The 23,753-nt window shown below is 38.9% G+C and overlaps 1 protein-coding gene across 1 annotated transcript in view; it reads left to right on the forward strand.

The window, feature by feature from the left end:
- The window catches only part of PLCE1 (phospholipase C epsilon 1), a 152,648-nt gene that overhangs the window by 35,499 nt on the left and 93,396 nt on the right, over positions 1-23,753 (forward strand). The window contains exon 2 of the mRNA XM_081329878.1: positions 11,672-11,930. Coding sequence (XP_081186004.1) covers positions 11,672-11,930 — 259 coding nt within the window. The remainder of the gene's footprint in view (positions 1-11,671; positions 11,931-23,753) is intronic.

Genomic DNA, 23,753 nt, shown 5'->3' on the forward strand with positions numbered 1-23,753 from the left:
CTCAGGCCAGGCGGGCTTGCTCGAACAAGTATGTTTTCAGATCGCGGCGAAAGGAGCGCAGATCGGGCGCCGTCCGGAGCTCAACCGGTAACTGGTTCCATAGCTCCGGGGCGCCCACAGAGAAGGATCTCCCCCTGGGGGCCACCAGACGGCATTCTCTGACCGGTGGCACCCTGAGGAGGCCCTCTCTGTGGGAACGCACAGGGCGCAGGGAGCTTGATGCCGGCAGCAGATGTTCCCTGAGGTACTCCGGCCCCATGCCATGGAGGGCTTTGAACACCATTACTAGCACCTTGAATCTCACCCGGAAGACAACTGGCAACCAATGCAGCTCACGGAGCAGAGGTGTCACGTGGGAGTATCGGGAGACTCCCAACACAACTCTCGCGGCTGCATTCTGTACCAGTTGGAGCCTCCGGGTGGTCCTCAAGGGAAGCCCCATGTAGAGAGCGTTGCAGTAGTCTAGACGAGAGGTCACGAGCGCGTGAGTGACCGTGCATAAATCATCCCGGCTTAGATAGGGCCGCAACTGGCGCACCAGGCGAACCTGGGCGAAAGCCCCCCTAGTCACGGCCACCATGTGATCTTCCAAGGTAAGCCGCGAATCTAGGAGGACTCCCAAGTTACGAGCCCTATCTACGGGGGGTAATAATTCACCCCCCATAGAAAGAGATGGAATATCCGAATAGACCCGGGATGAAGGTATGCAAAGCCACTCGGTCTTGTCGGGGTTGAGTTGAAGTCTGTTCCTCCCCATCCAGACCCGAACCGTCTCCAGGCAACGGGACATCACGTTGAGGGCATCACTGGGGTGGTTTGGGGTAGAAAGAAAAAGCTGGGTATCATCAGCGTACTGATGATACCCAACTCCAAAGCCACGAATGATCTCACCCAGCGGTTTCATATAGATGTTGAACAGGAGAGGCGAGAGGACCGACCCCTGAGGAACTCCACAAACGAGAGACCTCGCGGTCGACCTCTGCCCTCCTGTCAACACCGACTGCGAGCGTCCCTGGAGATAGGAGGAGAACCACTGTAAAACCGTGCCTCCCACTCCCAATCCCCTGAGACGCCGCAGCAGGATACCATGGTCGATGGTATCGAAAGCCGCTGAGAGGTCTAATAGGACTAGAACAGAGGAATGACCCCTGTCCCGAGCCCTCCAGAGATCATTCACCAGCGCGACCAATGCCGTCTCCGTGCTGTGCCCGGGCCTGAAACCCGATTGGTACGGGTCTAGATAATCCGCTTCATCCAGGACCAAAGGGAGCTGATGCGCCACCACACTCTCAACAACCTTCGCAAGAAAGCGAAGGTTGGAGACCGGACGAAAGTTGTTCAATACAGCTGGGTCCAAGGCAGGCTTCTTGAGGAGGGGCCTCACCACCGCCTCTTTCAAGACGGCAGGGAAGCTACCCTCACTCAAAGAAGCTGATATAACTGCCTGGAACCAGCTGCGTGTCCTCTCCCGGGCTGCATAAACCAGCCAGGAAGGGCACGGGTCCAATAAACATGTGGTGGAGCTCAGTCTCCCCATAATCCTGTCCACTTCCTCCGGAGTCACAGAATCAAACTCCTCCCAAGTGATATCAACAAGACCACCCGCGTCCTGATCGCCAGACTCTGCCCAGTCGGAGTCCAGACCGGTCCGAATCCGAGTGATTTTGTCTGACAGATAATTGTTAAACTCCTCGGCACGACCCTGCAAGGGTTCCTCCCTCACCTCCTGATTAAGGAGGGAGCGAGTCACCCTAAACAGAGCGGCCGGGCGATTATCTGCGGACGCGATAAGGGTAGCGAAGTGATTGGACCTCGCCACCCTTATCGCAGCGAGATAAGACCTAATATGGGTTCTTAGTCGCAATCGGTCGGATTCGGATCGGCTGGACCTCCAACCGCTCTCTAGGCCCCGTCTCCGGCGCTTCATCTCCCGGAGCTCCGCGGAGAACCATGGAGCTCGACGGGATCTGCATCGGGTCAGGGGCCGCAAGGGTACAACTCGGTCAAGAGCCTCAGTGGCTGCCCTTTCCCAAGCTTCCACTAAGGCATCTGCCGAGCTGTGAGTGGGGGAGGCAGGTGGGGACCCCAGCGCTGCCTGGAATCTCGCGGAATCCATTAAGCGTCTGGGGCGGTACCATCTAACTGGTTCCACACACCCACGGCGGGGTGTGGCAAAACGGAAGACCAGCCGCAGGATATGATGATCGGTCCATGACAGGGGCATAATAATTGGGGAGCCCCCACCAAGATCATCTAACCACCGACCAGATAAGAAAACTAGGTCAAGGGTGTGGCCTCCCTCATGAGTCGGTCCTGAAATTACTTGCGTCAGGTCCATGGCCGTCGTGGAAGCCATGAACTCCCGAGCCAACTCAGATGATCCTCCCAGAGATGGTAGATTGAAGTCCCCCAAAACTATAAGTTTCGGGAACTCAACCACCAACCCAGAGAGGACATCGAGAAGCTCAGGCAGGGCTGCTGCTGCGTGACTAGGCGAAAGGTACACCAGCAGCAAGCCCAACTGCGCACCAGGGCCGCATCTCAAGAAGAGAGACTCACACCCGACTATCTGCGGAACGGTGGCCTCCCGCGGAGCTAAGGTCTCCCTCATAACAACAGCCACTCCCCCACCCCTACCCTGAGCCCGAGGCCGGTGTAGCACCCGGAAACCTGGTGGGCAGAGATCAGCCAGAGGAATACCGCCCTCTGGGCCCAACCAAGTCTCCGTGATGCAAGCCAGGTCCGCCTGCTCACCCTCGACCAAGTCATGGACGAGAGGAGCTTTATTAACGACAGACCTGGCATTCAGGTACACCAGCCGGAGCTCAGGAGGCTGCACATCCTCACTCCCGGGACCTCGGGGTAGAACAAGAGGGTCGGAACGCCTCACCGCTTGCAAGTAGCGGAGAGGCCTTCCCTGAGGTCGATACGGCCCTCTGTTCCTGCACCTGCTGCCATTCCCTAACGTCGTGGGAATAGGCATTCCCACGACTTGCCCTGGAGCCCCGGGGGCGACCGACCCCCGCTCCTCCCCTCCGCGATCAATCCCGGCCCTGGCCTGAACAGTGGTTGCTGGACTGCCCCCCATATCCGAACAACCAAAAGAAGTTCCCACCCCCCTCCCTAACTTCCTAAAAAATTTAACCAAAAAACTAACCAGGGGCCTCCTATTTGGCTTATATCGGAGGCCCCTACCCATGCCCAGCCATCTCTCAGGGTCCCAACACTCGGGCCCTTCATCAAGAGGAGGTGTAAAAAGTAAGGCGGGTCGCTCCCAGGATGGGGGGGCCCCCCTGAGAGCGTATAAGGTCGTGCTCGAATAAGTCAGACGCATGACTTATTAAACATGGAACATCCCAGAGAATATACTTTTTATACAATAAGCAAGTTGTAGAAATCTTAGACTTACAACTATTTGTTTAATGACCATTCAGAGTTACAATGGCACTGAAAAAAACCCTTACAGTGATGACTGTCATAGTCCACACGATCCCATATTCAAAATTTGGACACTTGGCAACTGGCAGATATTTACCGTATTTTTCCATCTATAAGACACACCCTTATATAAGATGCTCTCTGCCCCCATCAGCTTTTCGGCGGAGCACCAAACAGCTGAGCTGGCAAATCCGCAAGTTCGGCCGGCCGACAACCTTGCCCCCTCTCCCCTCCGGTTAGTGGCAAATCCACATGGGGTTGACACCTGCACCAGGCAGCATGGCAACGCACACAGGCATGCCCTGGGATGCCGAGGTTACCATTATTTTTCCATGTATAAGACGCACCTGATTTTTGAACAGGGTGTTTGCAGGAAAAAATAGTGTCTTATACATGGAAAAATACGGTACTAAGGTTGCAGCATCCCAAGGTCAGGTGATTATTTGTGACCTTTCTAGTTGGCTTCTGACGAGAAAAACCAATAAGGGAAGCTGGATTGTTTAATAACTGCAATGATTTACTTAACAACCATGGCAAAAAATGGTCCTAAAATCGAATGTGACTCACTTAATAACCACCTTGCTTGGCAACAGAAATTCTGCTCCAAGTTGTGGACGTAGGTCGAGAATGACCTGTATTCCATTACCATAGCTTGGGCTACGTTAGTTTGAAGTGGCCTCAGGAATGCATGATTTCCATGTAAAAGGATTCTGGAGGATGAGGATAACTATATCCTATGAATGTGAAATATGAATTGTCTATTCAGTTGTTCAGGTTACGATTCTGTGTCTCCTTTTCCTATTAGACAGTCTGATTGTATTGCTTTCCCATGTATCTCTGAATTCTCGCAAGTTTCAGGAAAGTTTGAGGAATCAAGACTAGAACTGTAACCCAGAGAACTGGAAGGATCTATGGTTATATATGGTAAAGTCAAAATCTGTCCCACTAACCAGATAGCAATACAGTCCTATTGAGAAAAGAAAAACACAGTGGAAAGGCTGCAGATTTTGGACAGACATTATTTTTCTGCTTGCTCAGTATGAAATAATTACTATTTTATCATAAATTCATTCCAATTTTATTCTAAAGTTATCAACCTGCTCTTAAATAATTTATGCTACATACTAACAGAATTTGTTGATGTGAATTATGTTTAGGGCAAATACCGCCTCCTTGGAAGTGAATAGTTTGCACTGCTAGTTACCAATTTAGCTCTCCTTTATATTCTTGTAATTTGGCCTCTTTTTATACACAAGATCCATGTGGTTTCTACACACACACACACACACACACACACACACACACACCTATGCATTTGAAGATATCTAATTAATTTTAACTGATACTGAAATTGAAGAATAAAGAATCCCTTACAAGATACCCTTCTGTTTAGAAAACGTAACGCAAACACACATTGTTGCATTCAAGCATACTAAGGAACACCTGTGAACCTGTAAAAATCAAATTAAGTTTAATACAATGTGCAAACTTCTCTTTGGAATACTTCAGATATTACAAGGAAAGCAATGAACATAAATGGCTGAAGTTTTTCAAATGTATTTTAAAAGTCTCAGATAGTACTTGGCTTAATAATGAAAACTCAGAAAAATAAACACTAGTTAAGTACAGATGTCAGAAGAGATTTTTAAAAATAGTTATGTCCCAGCTCCTGAGCTTTGTGTAGTAGAAGCATCACCTAATGCCAACAGCTACAGCATTTATCTGGTTTTCTGTCTGATGTGAAAAAGCAGTCAACTAAATGCATTTAAAGTAGAAGCTGAGGAAATATTCTCATTATAAAAACAAAAGGTTTTTTTAAAAAATTCTGTAAATGTTATTAAGTAGTCCAAGTTGATTTTGTGTTAATGGTGTGCTAAATACGAAGGCAATTCGGAAATAAACCTCCATTTGGTTATCAAACAGACACTTAGAGATACAGAACTTTTATTATACACATTAGAAAACTACAGCATTAGATTACTTTTTGACATAGTCAAGTGCCATTCAAATTGAGGCACTTGTCATAACATCTTACCAGGTTAGAAATTCCTTAGTAGTAGTCGCTTGGCGCCAAATCTGGGCTATGGAGGTGTGTGATCAAAATCATCCCAAAGGAACTGCTTCAAAAGGCCTTGGGTGCGTCTAGCGGTGTGCAGGTGAGCATTATTGTGACCCAACACCACACTGGAAGTCAACATGCCCTGCTGCTTGTTATGGATGGCTCGTCTGAGTTTTCATAACGTTTCACAGTAGACTTCTGAAAATTGATGGTCAAACCAGGCTCCATGAACTTCACTAGCAGTACTCCTTTGGCATCTTCACATTTGGCGGGATTATCTATGGCACCACTTCCGGTGTGGTGTTGGTTCACAGTAATGCTCGCCCATACGCTGCTAGACGGACCCAAGACCTTTTGAAGCAGTTTTTGATCACCCTCCCTATAGCCCAGATTTGGTGCTGAGCGATTACTACTAAGGAATTTCAAACCTTGTAAGACGTTATGACAAGTGCCTCAATTTGCATGGCAATTATAATGTTGTAGTTTTCTAATGCGTATAATAAAAGTTCTGTATATGCGATTGTCATTGATAACCAAACGGAGGTTTATTTCCAAATTGCCCTCGTAACTTAACTGAACTTCAAACCCATCTAGCAACAAGAACACTTTGAGTATATTACAGGTAGTCTTCCACTTACAACCACAATTGAACCTAAAATTTAAGTTGCTAAGTGAGAAATTTGTTAATTGAGTTTCGCCCCGTTTTACCACTTTTCTCGCCACATTTGTTAAGCGAATTACTGCAGTTCCTAAATTAGTAACACGGTTGTTAATTGAATTTGGTTTCCCCGTTCGCTTTGCTTGTCAGAAGGCCGCAAAAGGGAATCACGTGATTCCAGGACACTACAACTGTCATAAATATGAGTCAGTTGTCAAGCATTTGAATGTATATCACGTGACCATGGGGATGTTGCAATGGTCATAAGTATGAAAAATGGTCATAAGTCACTTTTTTCAGTGCCGTTGTAACATCATCACTAAATGAACTGTTGTAAGTTGAGGACTACAGACTACATAGCCCAGCAGAGGCCTATATTTGCTCCATCAAAGCTTCCCTATTGCCAGGATAATGGCAAGCTAACTCTTGAAAGTCCCAGACAAATTTATTCGAACTAGAATCCGGTGTGGGTTGCATGGAAGATTGGAGAGACTCTATCCCAGGGGTGTCAAACTCAATTTCATTGAGGGCCACATCAGCATTGTGGTTGCCCTCGGGGGGCCGGGTGGGTATGGCCAGGGTGCTCGCGGCCTACTGGGTGGCCGTGGCTAAAGTGTGTATGGCCTACTGGGTGGGCATGGCCAGCTCTACATCATTGGCATCAAGGGTGCCTATGGGGGCCTGGGCAGGAGTGGGACAGATCTGGGGGTCTCTGGCAGAAGGATATCTGGGCCAGGGCCAAGGTAGCAGAGACCATTCCCTCACTGTTTCCAGGATGGCTTCGGGGGCCACATGAAACCACTTCACGGGCCGGATCTGGCCCCCGGGCCTTGTGTTTGACATGTCTGCTCTATTCCTATGCTTTGCTACTCAGTGCATCATTTTGCTGGGATTTCTTCTCCAGGCTGTCTTTTCATTGGACAGCTAAGGATAAAAGCAAGCTTGTATCAGTTTCCCACATGTTTAAGCAGAGGAGAGCTATATATGAAGCGTGGGTTTCACGTGCCAAGGTTCAGAGGTAAAATGCAAAGTAAAGACCTCCCCAGAAGATGAGTGATGAGAGTGGGAACTATTAAGCTGACATACTAAGGCAGGAGGCAGAACCAGAGTGTCAAAAATGAAATAATAATAATACAGTACAATATATAATAAAATACTGAAACACACATCCCTTAAACATTAGACTCTAGAAGGAAATGTGCTTTATTTATCTTTCTCTGACCTAAATTTAACCAAATTCCTTTCCCATGTGGAAACCAGATACTATTTTTCTTTTTTTTTAAAAAAAGGTGAGAAATGCATTCTTTAGAGACAGAAATTCATATGTTCTGGGGACAAGTGCCTTGTTGTCTCCTTTCATGATTGCAAGCTACTGTCTCCTGTTTCTGCAAACATTGATAGTTAAGAAAAATTGCAAGAAAGTAAGAGCCATCAACTTCGTAGGTTGCATAATATTAATATTTTGGAAAGTGTAGTACTTTGAAATCCCTTTTGTTATCCAAATATTTTGAGAAAACAGTAGAAGAGATATTCTGGGAATGGTTAATTAAATATTTTAGGAAATAAAGATGTGAAATGCAGTTCAGGAATGCTGTACCATACTTAAATGTGGGGCAATCTGAATAAATTCAATCCCCAAATAACCTTTTGTGACTTAGTTATCGTTACAGAATTGTAATCTTCCCCTTTTGCTATTACTACAGTCTGATATTGTTTAATGTAATCAATCCCAGCTTCTGCCAACCTAGCAGTTCGAAAGCATGTAAAAATGCAAGTAGAAAAATAGGGACCACTACGGTGGGAAGGTAACAGCGTTCCGTGCGCCTTTGGCGTCTAGTCATGCCGGCCACATGACCATGGAGACGTCCTCGGACAAGCGCTGGCTCTTCGGCTTTGAAACAGAGATGAGCACCGGCCCCTAGAGTTGGAAACGACTAGCACACATGTGCGGGGGAACCTTTACCTTTACCTAATGTAATCAAAACAGTTCTGATACTTCCATGCTTCATTCAAACTGGTTATTTTAAAGTTAGGACTCAGCACTTGCTTCCAAACCAAAGTGAGTAACACTATATTAATTAAAAATATACATTTTGGAACTTTTTTGTTTTTTCATCTTAAAGCCCCCCTCCCCCAACTACACATAATACAGCAAAAACCCTGGAAAAACATGGAACAGTTAAAAATAGAAAATATTTGAACTCCCAGTAAAATCCAATGACTGAAAATATGCTGTTGTACAAAGAATCCCTTACAAATATATGGTCCATAGTAATAACCAGCGCCAGGTTTCTCCTTCACTTCTGCTTCCCCAAATATAATGGCAGAATTAAAGGAAATTTAATTTTTTTTTAAAAAAGGTAGGCTCAGCATAAGAAATGAGATAAGTCAGCCTCATCTATTGGGAATATTCCCTATACTTTCTGTGAGTTTACATATTGGAAGTGGAGTAAGTCTGATTAAGGTTTCTGTGGTCCAGTAAAGATGCTCTGGTTTGAGGAAGCATAGCATTTTGATTTTGAGGCCTAGTGGCTAAGGCACCAGACTAGAAATCAAGAGCCTACTATGGGGTTCTAGTCCTGCTTTAGGCATGAAGGCCAGCTGGGTGACTGGTCAGTCACTCTCTCAGCCCAGCTCACCTCACAGGGTTGTTAATGTGGGGGAAATGATCGAGAGCATCCTGTCATATTGCATCCCAGTCTGGTTTGGAAGCATCACTGCTTCAGACAGGAAGGCGGTGCAGAGAGTGTTGAGGATGGCTGAAAAGATCATTGGCAGTTCCCTCCCTTCCATCCAGGACATAGCACATAAGCGTTGCTTGAGCAGGGTCCACAAGACTGTTTGGGACACTACACATCCTCTTCACGACCTTTTTTTCTTGTTACCTTCTGGGAGGAGGCTTCGTGATATCCGAAGCAGAACATCCAGATTCAGTCACAGTTTTGTTCCATACAGTTTTAACCTTGTGAACTCTAAAGCTTCCTCCTTCCCTTATGTATTCAAGATGGACAGTGGTTAATATTTATATGTTACTTATAAGTAAGGGTGTAGGTCTATACATATGTTGTATATAGTATGTTTAAATGTGTGTTACGTATGTGTACACTTTGAGAGCAAGCAACTAAATTTCATTTTTAATGTGTGCCATTGTGCCCACAGTAAAAAATGACAGTAAAGGTTATCAATCTATCTATCAGGTGTCTTCATCTCCTTGAGTTATAAATTTATAAATGTAATAAAGTTGAGGAATGAATGAATGAATGCAATTATTTGATTTATACCAATGTTTCCTGAACTATATGCTTATGCTCATCATTGAATACTATATTATTTGATTTGTACCAATGTTTCATGAACTATATGCTTATGCTCATCATTGAATACTATATTATTTGATTTATACCAATGTTTCCTGAACTATATGCTTATACACATCATTGAATACTATATTAGAGAAGCAATCCTTTTCTTTTTCAGAATGAGCATGCAGTTCATTGCTTCATCTCTCTGCACAGTGAACAGTATATCTTTTATGAAATAATTGGAAATCTGAAGTTTGTTCTTAGTTCTGGTTATCACCTCAACTGGATGCTGATTTTTTTTTAATTAATTGGGAAATCTTTACAACCATGTTTTGAGCGAGGAAAAAAGTTACAAGCATTTGAAACAATTGGATCATGTTCCCTCTCCTGGAATTATTTTTTTTCAATCCATACTGAGATGCCATAGATTGAACTTCGGATTTTTGCATGCAAATTTTATGATCCTCTGTTGAGCCACAAAACTAAATAAAGTATTATAAATAACTTAACTTTCAGAAAATTTTGGGTACTTTCTGCTAGATACATTTCCAAATCTAGTCTTTATAATGTAGTTAATCCATCTCTCTATATTATATTGTATTCAAATATAATTAGTTTGCATTCTAGTCAAATAACTCATTTCATGCTGTGTAACATGAAGAAAAAAATAATTTACAAAAATGAGGTTGTGGTGACATTATGAGTAATAAATGTTCTCCTTTGCAATATTAACTAATGAAACTTGAAGTTTAGCCATCTTTTTTCCCTTCCTTTTCCCTTTTGCTATGTTTAATATTACTCCTGATTTTTGGAGAAATCTAAAAATGACCTCTGGAATAATCTAATAAGGATAATACCTTTCATATAGATTTTGGAAGAATTCTTGGATGATTTTACTAAAGATGCTTTAGTAGTTTATTTTCATAAAGAAAAAAAAAACTAGATTTGGATATTTTAAAATGAATTTGTTTCTCTAACAAAACAGCTGAGGTCTATAGCATTATCTTCAGTGGAACAATTTTTCTTGCCACGCTTTTAAGCAGAGTAGATGAATACATAATATAATACTTGCTCAATAAAATAATGGCTATGATGATTCTTAATATTTGGATAGCATATACATTTTTGATATTTTATATTGCTACCCAAATAAAAGAATTAAAATTATGTTTCTCTGTTGTGGAATAGTTTTATCTGGTATCTAGAATTCTGTTTTAATGTTAAGAACTTTAGAGGTGCACATGTTGTTCAATAAGAGCTTATGTATCCTCTAAATCAGGGGTGTCAAACTGCCGGCCCATGGGCCGGACGCATCATCCAGAAGCCACGCCCACCCCATTGTCGGCAATGGCAAAACCGTCCCGATACATTGCGCGATGTCATGTGACATCGCAAGTTTGACACGTCTGCTCTAAATATTATTAATATTGTTAAACTAACTATACTGCTCAAAAAAATAAAGGGAACACTTAAACAACACAATGTACTGTATTTAATAGTACGATGTCTTATCTTGTGTTCCCTTTATTTTTTTGAGCAGTATATATTGAAAAATGCAGATTGAATGATGCTACATTCAACTTCTCAGAAATTGGTCCAGGATCCTTCTGCTAAAGCAGTTTACCTGTTTTGCCTTTTAATTATTCATAAGTCACAATAAGTTATTGTTAAAATATGTTTGGCTAGATTTATGCAACATGTTAAGCCATATGCAAGGAAGCCACACTATAGTTTTGTATAATGTGTAAAACTAGCCTGTATGAAGCCTTTTAAAAAAAATTTTACAATTTATTTTGTCTTCTGTAGTACAAAGCTCTCAGCAATCCTGTCACATCTTCATTTTTTTCTGACACTACAGTACACTTTACAGTGTCTTGATTATTTCCAGAGGAGTTTCTATATAAATGCCTTTTACTGTGAATAATCCATTCTAGAGACTTCCTTTAACAGATTCTTTTCCCAATAAGAAAAAAAGAACAGTAATGCTGGAGGGTGGGTAAGGGGAATAGAGGTAAGACATGTGGATGGAAGTCTTTATCTGGAGCCCAAAATTATGTAAGTGACACAGCATAATTGGTCAGTGAAAGCCTTGTATGAAAGCTTCCTGAAAGAGCACTTTCTTAAATTAGGCTTATTTCTTTTTTATTTTTATACTTGAAGAATGAATAAATTCAACGGAGAATTCAATTTATTCACTCCGATATTGTTTTTCAGGTCTTCAGGTCAACAGAAGGAGCTGAAGATTCTTTGGACTGCTTTCCCTATCCAGAGAGGATTTTGTTAAGATCATGCCATCGTGCAAATTGCATGACTCCATGTCCTCAAAGAGTTGCTGAATACTGGGCTACTTTAAGTAGAACTTCTCTTTCAGACTTTATCAGTGGAGCCTTACTCGAAGCTACTATATCTCTGGGAGCAAGAAGTGGCACCTTAAATATTTCAGGAGGATCAACTGGAAAGATCATGTTAAAAGGTAATGAAGGATGCTATATAATTTTTGAGAGTCTGCTGGTGAAAGCTGTTACGTGTGGAATCTCTCCAGAGAGCCATTAGTAAGCCAAATGGTGTGTGCATGTGCATATATGTCTATATATGTGTGTGTGAGCACGTGTGTGTGTTCATATATACTATACATAGATATACACTTACCGGTATACATATACATACTTATATACATATACATACACACACATACAGACCACATTTTTAGAGTTCAAATGTTGGATATTTTAAAAGTTTTCCATACATGTTATTTTTTTAAAAGAAACATGGAGCCTCTGATTTTTATCTTTAGAATGCAAAGAAGCTGTTTACAACCAATAATTGAAAAGCAAGTAAATTACCAGATTAAGATTGCCCATATGTTAAGATTGCCCACAGGTACATGTATAATGATACAAAGTTTTCCTACCAAAAATGATCAGAATTTGCAGATTATGATCAAGCTGACATAATCAGCATCTATTCATTAGGTCTGAGAAGTTCACATGGTGTTCTTGCAAGAAGTTGTTTTTATTTTCTTTTGTATCTTCAAGTTCTATAGACAATATGGTTAATCTCATCACATGGATTACGTGTTCTTTGGAATTTTTTTTAAAAAGAATCCCTCTTCCTAGATTATTTTGGTGGAGTCTCTCAAATTTTATGTTTTTAGGAATGTTAACCACTTTAGATTGTCATGTCTCAAAGCACTGGGTGAAGATACTTAAGTGTGTTTTTATTGTAGTTTGTACTGAAGTAAGATTCCATGTCAAAGTGTTTCTTAATGAAAGGGGAATTAAAGTACAGTCCTCATTGTTTAAGATACATTCAGAATACACGTCTCTTTCTGTGTTAAATAATTATGTGTTTATTATGTTCCTGAAAGCTGATGGTCAAAAGATTTATAAAATGAGGAATTAAATAAATGCATCATTCAATTTTAGAATGTAGTAAAGTAACATAAAACTTCAATGAATAAACATTGTTATATTTTAGTGTCTTATTTGTACAATCCTGTCAATCTAGTATGTTGTTGCTATAATAAATGCCGTAACATTTGTTGGAAAAATAATACATGTATCTCTACATCTGTACAGTACATTACTAAATCAGATTTCCAGATCCTAATTTTACCTCTCTATAGCAAATTGGGAGATTGCAGGATACAGAAAAGAATGTAGGCTAAGGATATATTTAAAACACTCCATTCCCTACTTTCCCATCACATCTTCCCCAAACGCAGGGGAAAAATACTTTTAAGTAAATCATGATTTCTACTATGTATTGTGATGTCATGTTATTAAAACGTTACTTTTTTTTGCTATTTTTCCCCTATACTGTTTTGTTTGGTAATATATAATAGACATATAAAGAGTAATTCTTGCCATGAGTCCTCTGTTTCTAAGATTATTTAGCACTCCTACTCATTTTATTAATCTATACAAATTTCTTTTTTAATGGGCAGCACAATAAAGAAACCTGATTTGTTTGTGTACTTAAGCACATCAAACAACTTAGGGAATAATTTAAAATATTTAACTATTTGTGGATCGGTGGGGGGGAGAGGGGATGATTCTGTGCAAACGGTGGGCGTGCACGCCTGCCGTTTGCACAGATGGAGCATGTGCATACACACTCACTTTTCATGCAAGTGGGGATGCAAAAGACATGCGCATGTGCTTACCCGCCACTTCGGCAGCCCAGTTCCAAACGGCTCAAGGCCCAATAATGGGCCGCAGCCATGGGGTTTGGGCAGCCTTGCTGTAATCTTCTTATCCTTGTTATTCTTTCATTCCACTAAAACCAAATTATTATATTGTTGACATTTTTATGAATCATGTCACATTTGCCAGAATTATTGAGGTCATTTGAATATGTTGCACTAAAGTTCAAGAGATGTATCATATTGCAACATGATAAAAGCAAGGAAGAGTTAAATGCTCCTGTAGTCCAGAATTAGTGCAAGTAAATATCTTGATATGTGAGGTCTTAAAATTAACATTTGAACATTGTTCATTTATACTTCATCAGACTTTGAAGATATAATCAATGACCTCTTAGGTGGGAATCTTTACAATTCTTCATTATTGAAGAATTGTAGATGAAAAATACCTTTTCTAAGTAGTTTAATTTTTAACCTTTTCCTCTGAAAAAAATAATTCAAAATAAATTTGGAGTTTTGATAATATAAACAAAAACAAACCCATACATAAATATGTCATGTTTGAATTTTCAGAAAGAATCATTAAGAGGAGGGTTTCTAATATATTTTGACAATATGAAAGGATATATTAAAAACAACCTACCGGTAGTACAGTATTGATTATTAGAAGATTTTGACCTCACTGAGTCTGTTCCAGGTATATTGATTTTCATGCTGCATAAATGTGTTTTATGTTTTTCTTGTAACCAAATAAAATGCTACTCTTCGTAATTCTTTTAAAAATAAATTTTATCTTGTTGGAATCATAGTGTTTCTGCTTTTATCTGGTAAGTAGGTAACTTGACCTTTATGCCTGTTGTCTTTGTGACTTACACAATGTATGCTAATTGTGTATTTTGATAGTTCATAGTTTCAGACTGAGCAGCTGTTGCAGGACAGTGAATGCAAGTAAATGTAGCATGTTACATTTCTCTGCTTTTGAAAGCATCTGTACACACTGACATTTTAGGAGAAAATGAATAGAAATATTCAGTTTACTGGTAAGCTTGATGGCTTATATAGTCATTTCTCATGTCTTTTTAATCTAAAAATGTTTTTGAAATCGAGATAATGGCATGGATTTCAGAGTCAGTTGCTGTAAATTATTTGTGGGAAAACATATCTAACATATTTTTTTTACAGATTTTGGCTATATTTCCAAATATCTTAAGTACTGTGAAAATTTAGTTATAATGTATTTAGATTAGTCTGTTTTAATAGTATTTTATTTAATGCATGTTTTATTATAGTAAGTTCAGTATTGTAACCGTGGTTCGTGTTGGTAATGTTACTGGATATTACATATCAGAAAACTATTTTAGGTAATAAGGTAATACTTTTCTTTGTTTTAGAAGTAAATTAAAAAAATATATTAGAGAGTTATTTGGCATAATTTCCAAAAAAATCACATAGAAAACCACTGGGCAAGTTTATATCATCATAGAAGAGTTGTAATTTAATAGTTGACATTGCATTCTAATAATAATTAGTGAAAAAAATTGAGCATTTTATTGACTTGACTATTATTGTGGATACAATATTTATTGATTAATAAACATACCTACCATTAGAAATCAGTAAAAGTGTTTCTTTTGTATCAGGAATTATTGTTTTAGTTTAGATGGCAAATGTTGCCTTTTCCTTCTCCCATTACAGATAATTTCAAGTTCTCTTGAATCCTTATTTGCCCTATTTGAATATCACAGTCAGCAATAGTTGTGCAAAATTGCAATGCAGAGGAGAAAACATATTTACCAGAGATAGTTTAAAGTAATGATGTGGGGAGCAGATCATTCTGCAAAATGTTCTCTGTCCTTTAAACCAAATTTTGGAAAAACAGAACAAAATGTTTACTGGTTGTTTTCTCACAGTATGGTAACCAAAATTCTAACAAGCTACTGGGTAAGCTTAATTACAGTGCCATTTTTCGTCTAGAATTCTTGGCAGTGTCTTGGGGATTCCAGAAAGTTGGATAATAATAGCTGCCCAGATTTAATATTAGAATGTCATATAGCATTCTTATATGATATTGCAAAGAAGGGTTGTGGTGACTGGGGATTGTAGAAGGGATATTTTTAACAGATTTCCCATGGTTTACAAGATTATTGTTCATTTATTTGCATGAGAAAAAAAGGAAAATCAGTGGCAATGACTTATTTCATTGACAAAATTAATAATGACTTAATGAGTGGTAACTTAATTCATGGAAAAAAGAATTTAAACAATGTATTTTCACGAGAAGGATAATACGTTTCACCAGATGGATTTAATTTATTTTATTGTACATATTTTTATTTTAATACAATTTCATTAACAATTAAACCGTTTCATCTCGTTTGTAGTACTGCATCAGTGATTTTCATTTTAGTCAGTGATAAGCAGATTTATAGTATAATTGACTATACATAATTATGCTCTGCAAAGATTGGAAAGAGCAGACTTTGGAGCAGAAATATGGCAAAAAAGCAGGATTTGTATAAGCAATTTCCTGTTGATTTTTTTCCCTTTTGCTTCAATTAACACTTAGGTAGCTTGTTCTTTCACAAGCAGGCGGTGGCTAATCTTTAATATAGAAGTGCTAATTTTGTTTCCAGTTAGACAGCAGGAATAAGTCAGCTATAACTAAAAGCAAATTGGATTAATACAGTAAACTTAGATTCTCTCTCCCCCCCCCCATTCTGCTTATAGAATGTATTGCTTATGAAGGAGTTGTTAAGAAATCAGCAATGGGTTTTTCTTTTTGTACCTAAAAATATCAGAATTTAGCACTGTATTGGCCACCTGATGAGAAGGAAGGACTCACTGGAGAAGAGCCTAATGCTGGGAAAGATTGAGGGCAATAGAAGAAGGGGACGACAGAGAATGAGGTGGCTGGATGGAGTTACTGAAGCAGTAGGCGTGAGCCTACTGTAAATGAACTCCAGAAGATGGTAGAGGACAGGAAGGCCTGGAGGAACGTTGTCCATGGGGTCGCGATGGGTCGGACACGACTTCGCAACTAACAACAACAAGCCCTGTATTATTAGTTTTTAATACATTAAAACAACATTAAACCCCTGCAATGTGTGGCTCCTGTAGATATGTATTTCTGATACAGTTAGTCCACAACAGGCCACAATTGAGCCCAAAATTTCTGCTGCTGAGTGAGACAGATGTTTAAGTGAGTTTTGCCCCATTTTTATAACCTTTCTTGCGACAGTTGTTAAGTGAATCTGGCTTCCCTATGGACTTTGCTGGTCAGAAGGTCGCAAAAGGTGACTAGGTGACCCTGAGACACTGCAGCTGCCATAACTACGACTCAGCTGCCAAGCGTCTATGTTTTGATCATGTGACCATGGGGATGGATACTGCAATGAAACAGTCATAAGTCACTTTTTTCAGTGCAGTGTAACTTTGAACTGTCACTAAAGGAACTGTTGTAAGTCGAGGACTACCAGGCCAGCAGTGGGGAGTAGAAACAGATGATGCAGTTATTTGAAGATATAATCAAGCTGACTGCCCAAACTGTGGTCTCATGAATGTGGTGGTGGTGGAGCAGTGTTGGAACTTCAGATGTGGGATATAGCTTCCCTTTTTCAGGTCAGTTGTAACCTTGAAGAATTGCTAAGCAACAATCGTAAGTTGAGGACTGTCTGTAGTTGAGGACTACCTGTAATAGTGGTACCTCCCCAGCGCCATTGCTTATGTACTGTATTGCTACTACTACTTTTTCTACGATGGGTAATAATACTTTTAGTAGTACGGTACCACTGTTGGACTCTAGTATCAAGTAAGATTCAAGTGCTAGAATATGATTTGGGGTTTGGGGGTTTTGCACCGTAATGCTCAAATTTTTTTCAAATATGTTTTGTTCAGATGTGTTATTCACTGCAGTACATCATTTAATTCTATAATTATATAATATAATTTGCCAAAGCAATTTTCATCTCTGCAGGGAATAACTTAACTTCATCCGGACTTCTTGGTACAATTACTATTAACACCCTACTGTGTCTCATTATTTTTGGACATGTGTTGAACTTTTGTAATACTCAGTTTGAAAATAGATGAATCTGAGCTATGACTACATATTAATCTTTATTACTTTAATGTATTGTTTATTAGAGAAGTAACTAATGAATAGTATTTTTGAAGCTATTAGACTTCATTCTTATTTGAAAATCTCTAAATGTCATTACAATTTTAAAAATGCCCTCCTCACATGGTTTTTAAAAAAATATGAGCAATATACTTAAAGCCAAATAGGACATTGGCATAATTTGATCAGATTGAAAGGAAAACTTTCTGATGAACTTTATTTTTTAATACAAAAATCGTAACAAATCACACTGCTTTTTCTGTAAATGTATAAAAATGAAAACATCCAATGGAGGCACAAACATGAAAACGGCAAAATAGGGAGAACTTCACTACTTTAAAAGAAAATCTGTATTGGCTCATGTTTTAAACCTAAGCTTTCATACAATGGACAACCTATATAAATTCCATATACATATTTTTCCAAAGACAAAAAATAGTTATTTTTCCTTAATGGCTTTCTGAAATTGTAGTGGACTATTGTAAATATGATCTCCATCCTATGGGCTGTCTTTAATGGCTTTTGACTTTTTATGTATGAACGATTGCTTTCCTTTTAATAGTTAGGAAATGTGTGAACTAAATGTACAACAGATTCATAAAAAGCCTAAAGGGAATATATCTAAGCAAATTTATTTTTAGATGTCATGATTAGACTAATAATAAAATCAAGTGTACGGTATCTTTCCTTGCATAAGGATTTTTTTATTTTTGGCAACATGCTAGAATGGATCAAAAGATTTCTTATTAAATGCTAGGTTTCCTAAATTAAAAGAAACTTTTTTTAAAAGATTTTTTTTGCTTCCTGTTTGGGAATTCCCCAGAGCTTACCAGCATTTCCTTTTTGGTAATGTTGGTAAAAAGGTTCATGGGGTCCCCTGTTTTATTATAAACTTGCTACAGGGAATAAATGATAGATACTGAATTTAGTATTAAAGAACATTATAATGTCACCATGTAATTTGCAGTTCTGCTTCTTCCTTATTCCCCTTTTCTTCCACTTGTGATGTGCATTGTGAAAAACAATACCTCTGTTATAAAAATATTTTTTTTAATCTGATATCTAGGACCCAATTTATAGTATATGCTTGTATGCATGAATTGTTAAGGCCAGAAATTATATTAATCAAACATTAGAAGCTGTTTTTCCTAAATAGCAACATCATCCTGAAGCACCAACATTATTTAAGTTCTTTCTGCACCCTGCTTAGACTGTATGCATATTCATCATCTTACTAAAAAATGAAAGAAGTTGTGCATGGTCTTGTTGATCCATTAGGGAAAAAAGCCACTTTAATGGTCACAGAATGGAAATATCTTAATTGTGTGGTTGGCATACTACAAGTGACCCACAGTGACTCTTGTGCATTTCTACACTAGAGAGTTGCCAAACATTCTGTTCATAGATGGAACATTTGTAAAAGTTGAGATTATTTCATTCCTCTACTGGGCCATTCCATTCAAATGTTATAGGAGTGATCCTGCAGCATTCCAGAAGTCTTTTGGAAAAATGGAGTGGTTTATGGTTTATGGTGTTTCAAAAGTGAGTCAGTGTCAGATGGTACCTTCCAGACATGATCCTCAAAGGTTAAAAGAAATTTAAACTATGCTGCTTCTGTAATGTAAACTGATATATAAAACTGGTGTATAATAGTATAAACTGGTGTATTAACACTTCACATAAATAAAGATCATTTGAAGTGTTAATATTTTATAATACCTTAATAAGACTGCACTTGGAATATTGCATCCGGTTTTGGTTGCCACAATATAAAAAAGATGTTGAGATTCCAGAAAGAGCGCAGAGATGATTAGGAGTCTGGAGGCTAAAACATATGAAGATCGGTTGCAGGAATTGGGTCTAATTTAATGAAAAGAAGGACTAGGGGTGACATGATAACACTGTTCCAATATTTCAGGGGTTGCAACAAAGAAGAGGGGGTCAATCTATTTTCCAAAGTACCTGAAGGCCGGACAAGAATCAATAAATGGAAACTAATCAAGGAGAGTAGCAAGCTAGAACTAAGGAGAAATTTCCTGACAGAACAATTAATCAATGGAACAAGTTGCCTTCAGAAGTTGTGGGTGTTCCATCACAGGAGATTTTTAACAGGAGATTGGACAACCATTTGTCTGAAAAGGAATAGCGTTTTCCAAGTACTGATCAGAAGTAGCAGAAACTTAAGGAAGGAACTGAGGTAATATAACTATATATGCACTGGCACTACAATTCCTATATTTTGCTATAGGAAAATATCGGAATTGTAGTCCCAGTGCATATATAGTTATATTAGCTCACTTCCTTCCATAAGTTTCTGCTCCTTTTGATCAGTACTTGGTGCATTAAAGTAGACAAAACATAGACTTTGAAAACTGTGTTGTAAATATTGCAGTATCAAAAGATACTTTTTTAAGGTGTTCTATAGATGAATTTTGTTTCAGAATTATTTAAGTCTGAGAAGGATTTTAAATTGCTTCTGCTGTACTTTCTCAAAACTTTATCTCTTTAAGCACAGTTGTTTTGTTAAAAAAAATCCAAGGTGAGACCAGTTAGTATTCCAGATATGATAATATATTCATCTTCACCTTTGAGAGCAGAGGTGGGCCAATACCAGTTCTGTAGACCTTCCGTTGGCATAGGGGAGCTGCAGTGCTGGCTCTTGTCTATTATGTTACAGAGACAAGCCTATGTAACGTCTCTTCCAGTGTTATGATTTTCATCATAAGAATGACTTGAAGATGCAGCCAGGACAAACAGTACCTTTTGGAGACTATGGTAAAACAAATAGTTTTTAAAGTTGTTCACAATTTTTGGGCCTGTTTGTTCTCAGGCTTTAGAGATTTACTGTTATCTTCACAACAACGTGTGAGGTAAGATAGGTTGGGAGATAAAGATTAGCTTAGGAGGAAGTATTTACATTTTTAGTAACTGGGATAGTTTTGGAGGAAGCCAAACATGGATAAAATAAATGGATTTTTCTGGAGTTAAACTACACTTCACTTTGTCATTGGCAGTTGTCAAAAAGTTTAGCACAATCCCTCTTCATTTCTGAAGGCAAGTTTTTGTATGTTGTGTAGGTAAATTGAAAGAAAGTTGAAAAGAGAAACCAGAAGCATCTAAGTCACACTGCCTGAGATCACTGTTCTCAAAGTGTCCTTGTTTTCTGAATTTTGGCATTTCATTGGTTTTCACCTAGCAAAGTGTTGGGAATATCTAAATTACATTTGGGGAAAATGTGCCAGGTATCTTTGGTTTTTTTTTGGGAAGAACCAAAGCTCAAAACTGAAAAACTGTACAACAATATGAGTGTGATTCAGGGAAAAATTATTCTGCTAGGTAACATGAAAAATGGGTGGGAAGAAAACAAGAAAAAGTAATTGAATAATTCAGAGATACAGCTTATCTTAGTACTATCTTATTGACTTGCATTTTTTCAGCCAAAATTGCTGGTAATTTAAATGAAGCTTTTTAAAATGTATTTTTTGTACTTATCCTGCAATTTACTTTAATCCTTTTAGTTTCAACATAAGGCTGACTTATGACTGCTTTGTGCTGGTTAATATTCATGAGAATAGATTTGAAAAAAATGTGTTATGGAAAGCCAATGAAATATGTGGGATTAAGTAAATAGACTGTGTGGAAAAATGCTTAGTGAAATTATAAAGTGAAAAAGACTGTTAATGAAGAAAAAGTGTGTATAAGAGAATTATTATTATAAAAAAATAGAATGAGGAAAAGATATTGTATATTATATAGAAAGAAAGAAACAGTTAAGATTAAAACAGGAAGAGACTGCAGAGTAATTTTGATGGAAATAAACATTTGTCATGGAAGTTAGTGAATGGGGATAAACAAGGAAAGTAAATGGAATTAAAAATAAAATTATGTCACAATGAAAATGAACTAAGGGAATGCTAGAAGAAATACTTTATATATTTGTATGGCACTGGGAAAGATATGTTGAAGGTGGAATTGTAATGAATGGGTAAAAAAAATCATTAAAAGTATTAAATTTATTTGCCGCCCATCTCACCACGGGGCTATTCTGTGGGGATAAGTGCTGTGGCAATGTTTAAAAATATTATAACTCTATGTCAGGCGTTTTCAACCCGTGGCCCATGGGCCACATGTGGCCCTGGACAGCTAGTAATGCAGCCCGACAGGATTGTAAACTTTTAACATTAATATGTGATTTGTAGCAATATTTTTTAGTGATACTATATTGTATATTTTATATGCGGCCCAAGACAATTCCTCTTCATTGAATGCAGCCCAGGCAAGCCAAAAGGTTGGACCCTGCATGCTTTTTGTATAGATAATATAACAACTAGGCCCCAATCAATTTATTAAAAAACAAATTACTTCCTAAGACTATTCTTATTATACAAGTGAGACTTTTGTGATGTCCAAAGGTACTGTTGCTTTTGCAAAAAAAAAAAAAAGTGATATTAGGGGCTGGTTTTTTATTACTGTTTATCATTTATTATTAGATACGTCTTTTCAAAAGTCAGGTGATAAGGAGCACAAAGTGGGAAGTAAAAAGTGTAAGATGCACATGCTGGCTATTCCGGTTTAAATTTTGAGTTCATTGGCTAGAAAAGCTGATGAGTGAGATGATCTTTTTGAGACAAAATGACTGACCCAGAGTCACCAGCTGGCTTCATGCCCAAGGCAGGGCTAGAAGTCACCATCTCCTGGTTTCTAGCCTGATACCTTAACCCAGGAGTAGGCAACCTCGGCTCTTTTATGACTCATGGACTTCAACTCCCAGAATTCCTGAGTTGTATACATCCTGTTGTATACATCTATTAGAGAAACAGAAATTGTAAGTATTGTACTATATAGAATTATTGTCTAAAAGGCCCGTGCACCATGGGGAACATGCCAAGATGTATACATGCCCTGGCAGCTGCTGCACTGCAAGATGCAAAAAAGGCTGCCACTGTGCCATGAGACACAGAAGGCGCTGCGCCACACAAGAATGGGGCAGGGTTGATGAGTGTCACGCGGGCGCTAGCCCCACCCTGTTTGCAGCGTATAAAATGCTTCCCCCTCCCTTTTCCTCCGGTCCGCCAAGCGACAAAGGTTGGAGACCTCTGTTGTACAGAGTACAGAATTAGCATGCAATAAACATGTATTTGTTTGAAATGCTCTAGCCTAGCTCCTGATTTCTTACACTGGACAATTTCCTTATTCTGATACCATCCAAGTCCAAAAAAAGGGGATAGCAATAGCAATAGACTTATATACTGTTTCATAGTGCTTTATAGCACTTTCTGAGTGGTTTACAGAGTCAGCATATTTCCCCCAACAGTCTGGGTCTTCATTTTATCGACCTTGGAAGGATGGAAGGCTGAGTCATCCTTGAGTCGGTCAGGACTGAACACCTAGCGAGTCAATCCGCACTACTGCACTACTGCATTTTATCCACTGGGCTCAGCGACAAGCAAGAAGATGGATGGACACAATTATACTTGTGATGGGTGCACAGTAGGAAAACCTGAAGGGACAGTTTGGGGGAAAATCTGGAGAAGTATCTATTTTTGTGGTTGCTAAGAATAGATAGCAATGTAATGGAACATAACTGTTATGAGCATTTCAGCTGATGAAAGGAGTCATGTGCCCCTATTAGTTTTATTTTGATAGTGTTGGGTAAGATAGAGTACTTCTTGGATATGCACTGTGAAGATCTTGCCTATAAATGTCTGGCCTTAGTAAAATTTTGATCACAGACCTGAGATTTCACAGAACCAGAGTGGACACTAATACCCAAAATTCTATGGAATTTTTAAAGTTTGGTCCCATTCACTTCATGGTGACTTTCTCCCGTTTGTCATTAAATGAGGATAAATTATCATGAACTGAGTGGACTTTAGAACTGAGGAAATAATTATTGTCCCAGCAGAGCATTTAAATGAATACAAATTACTTGTACCATTGGTACAGAAGATAACACCTCTACCCATGTAGATGTTTATGTATTATTGTCCACATTATAATTGAATGTATTTAATAATGTTAACACTTGAAATATG

This window comes from Vipera berus (genome assembly GCF_964194415.1).
Source record: "Vipera berus genome assembly, chromosome: 5".
Lineage (NCBI taxonomy): Eukaryota > Metazoa > Chordata > Lepidosauria > Squamata > Viperidae > Vipera > Vipera berus.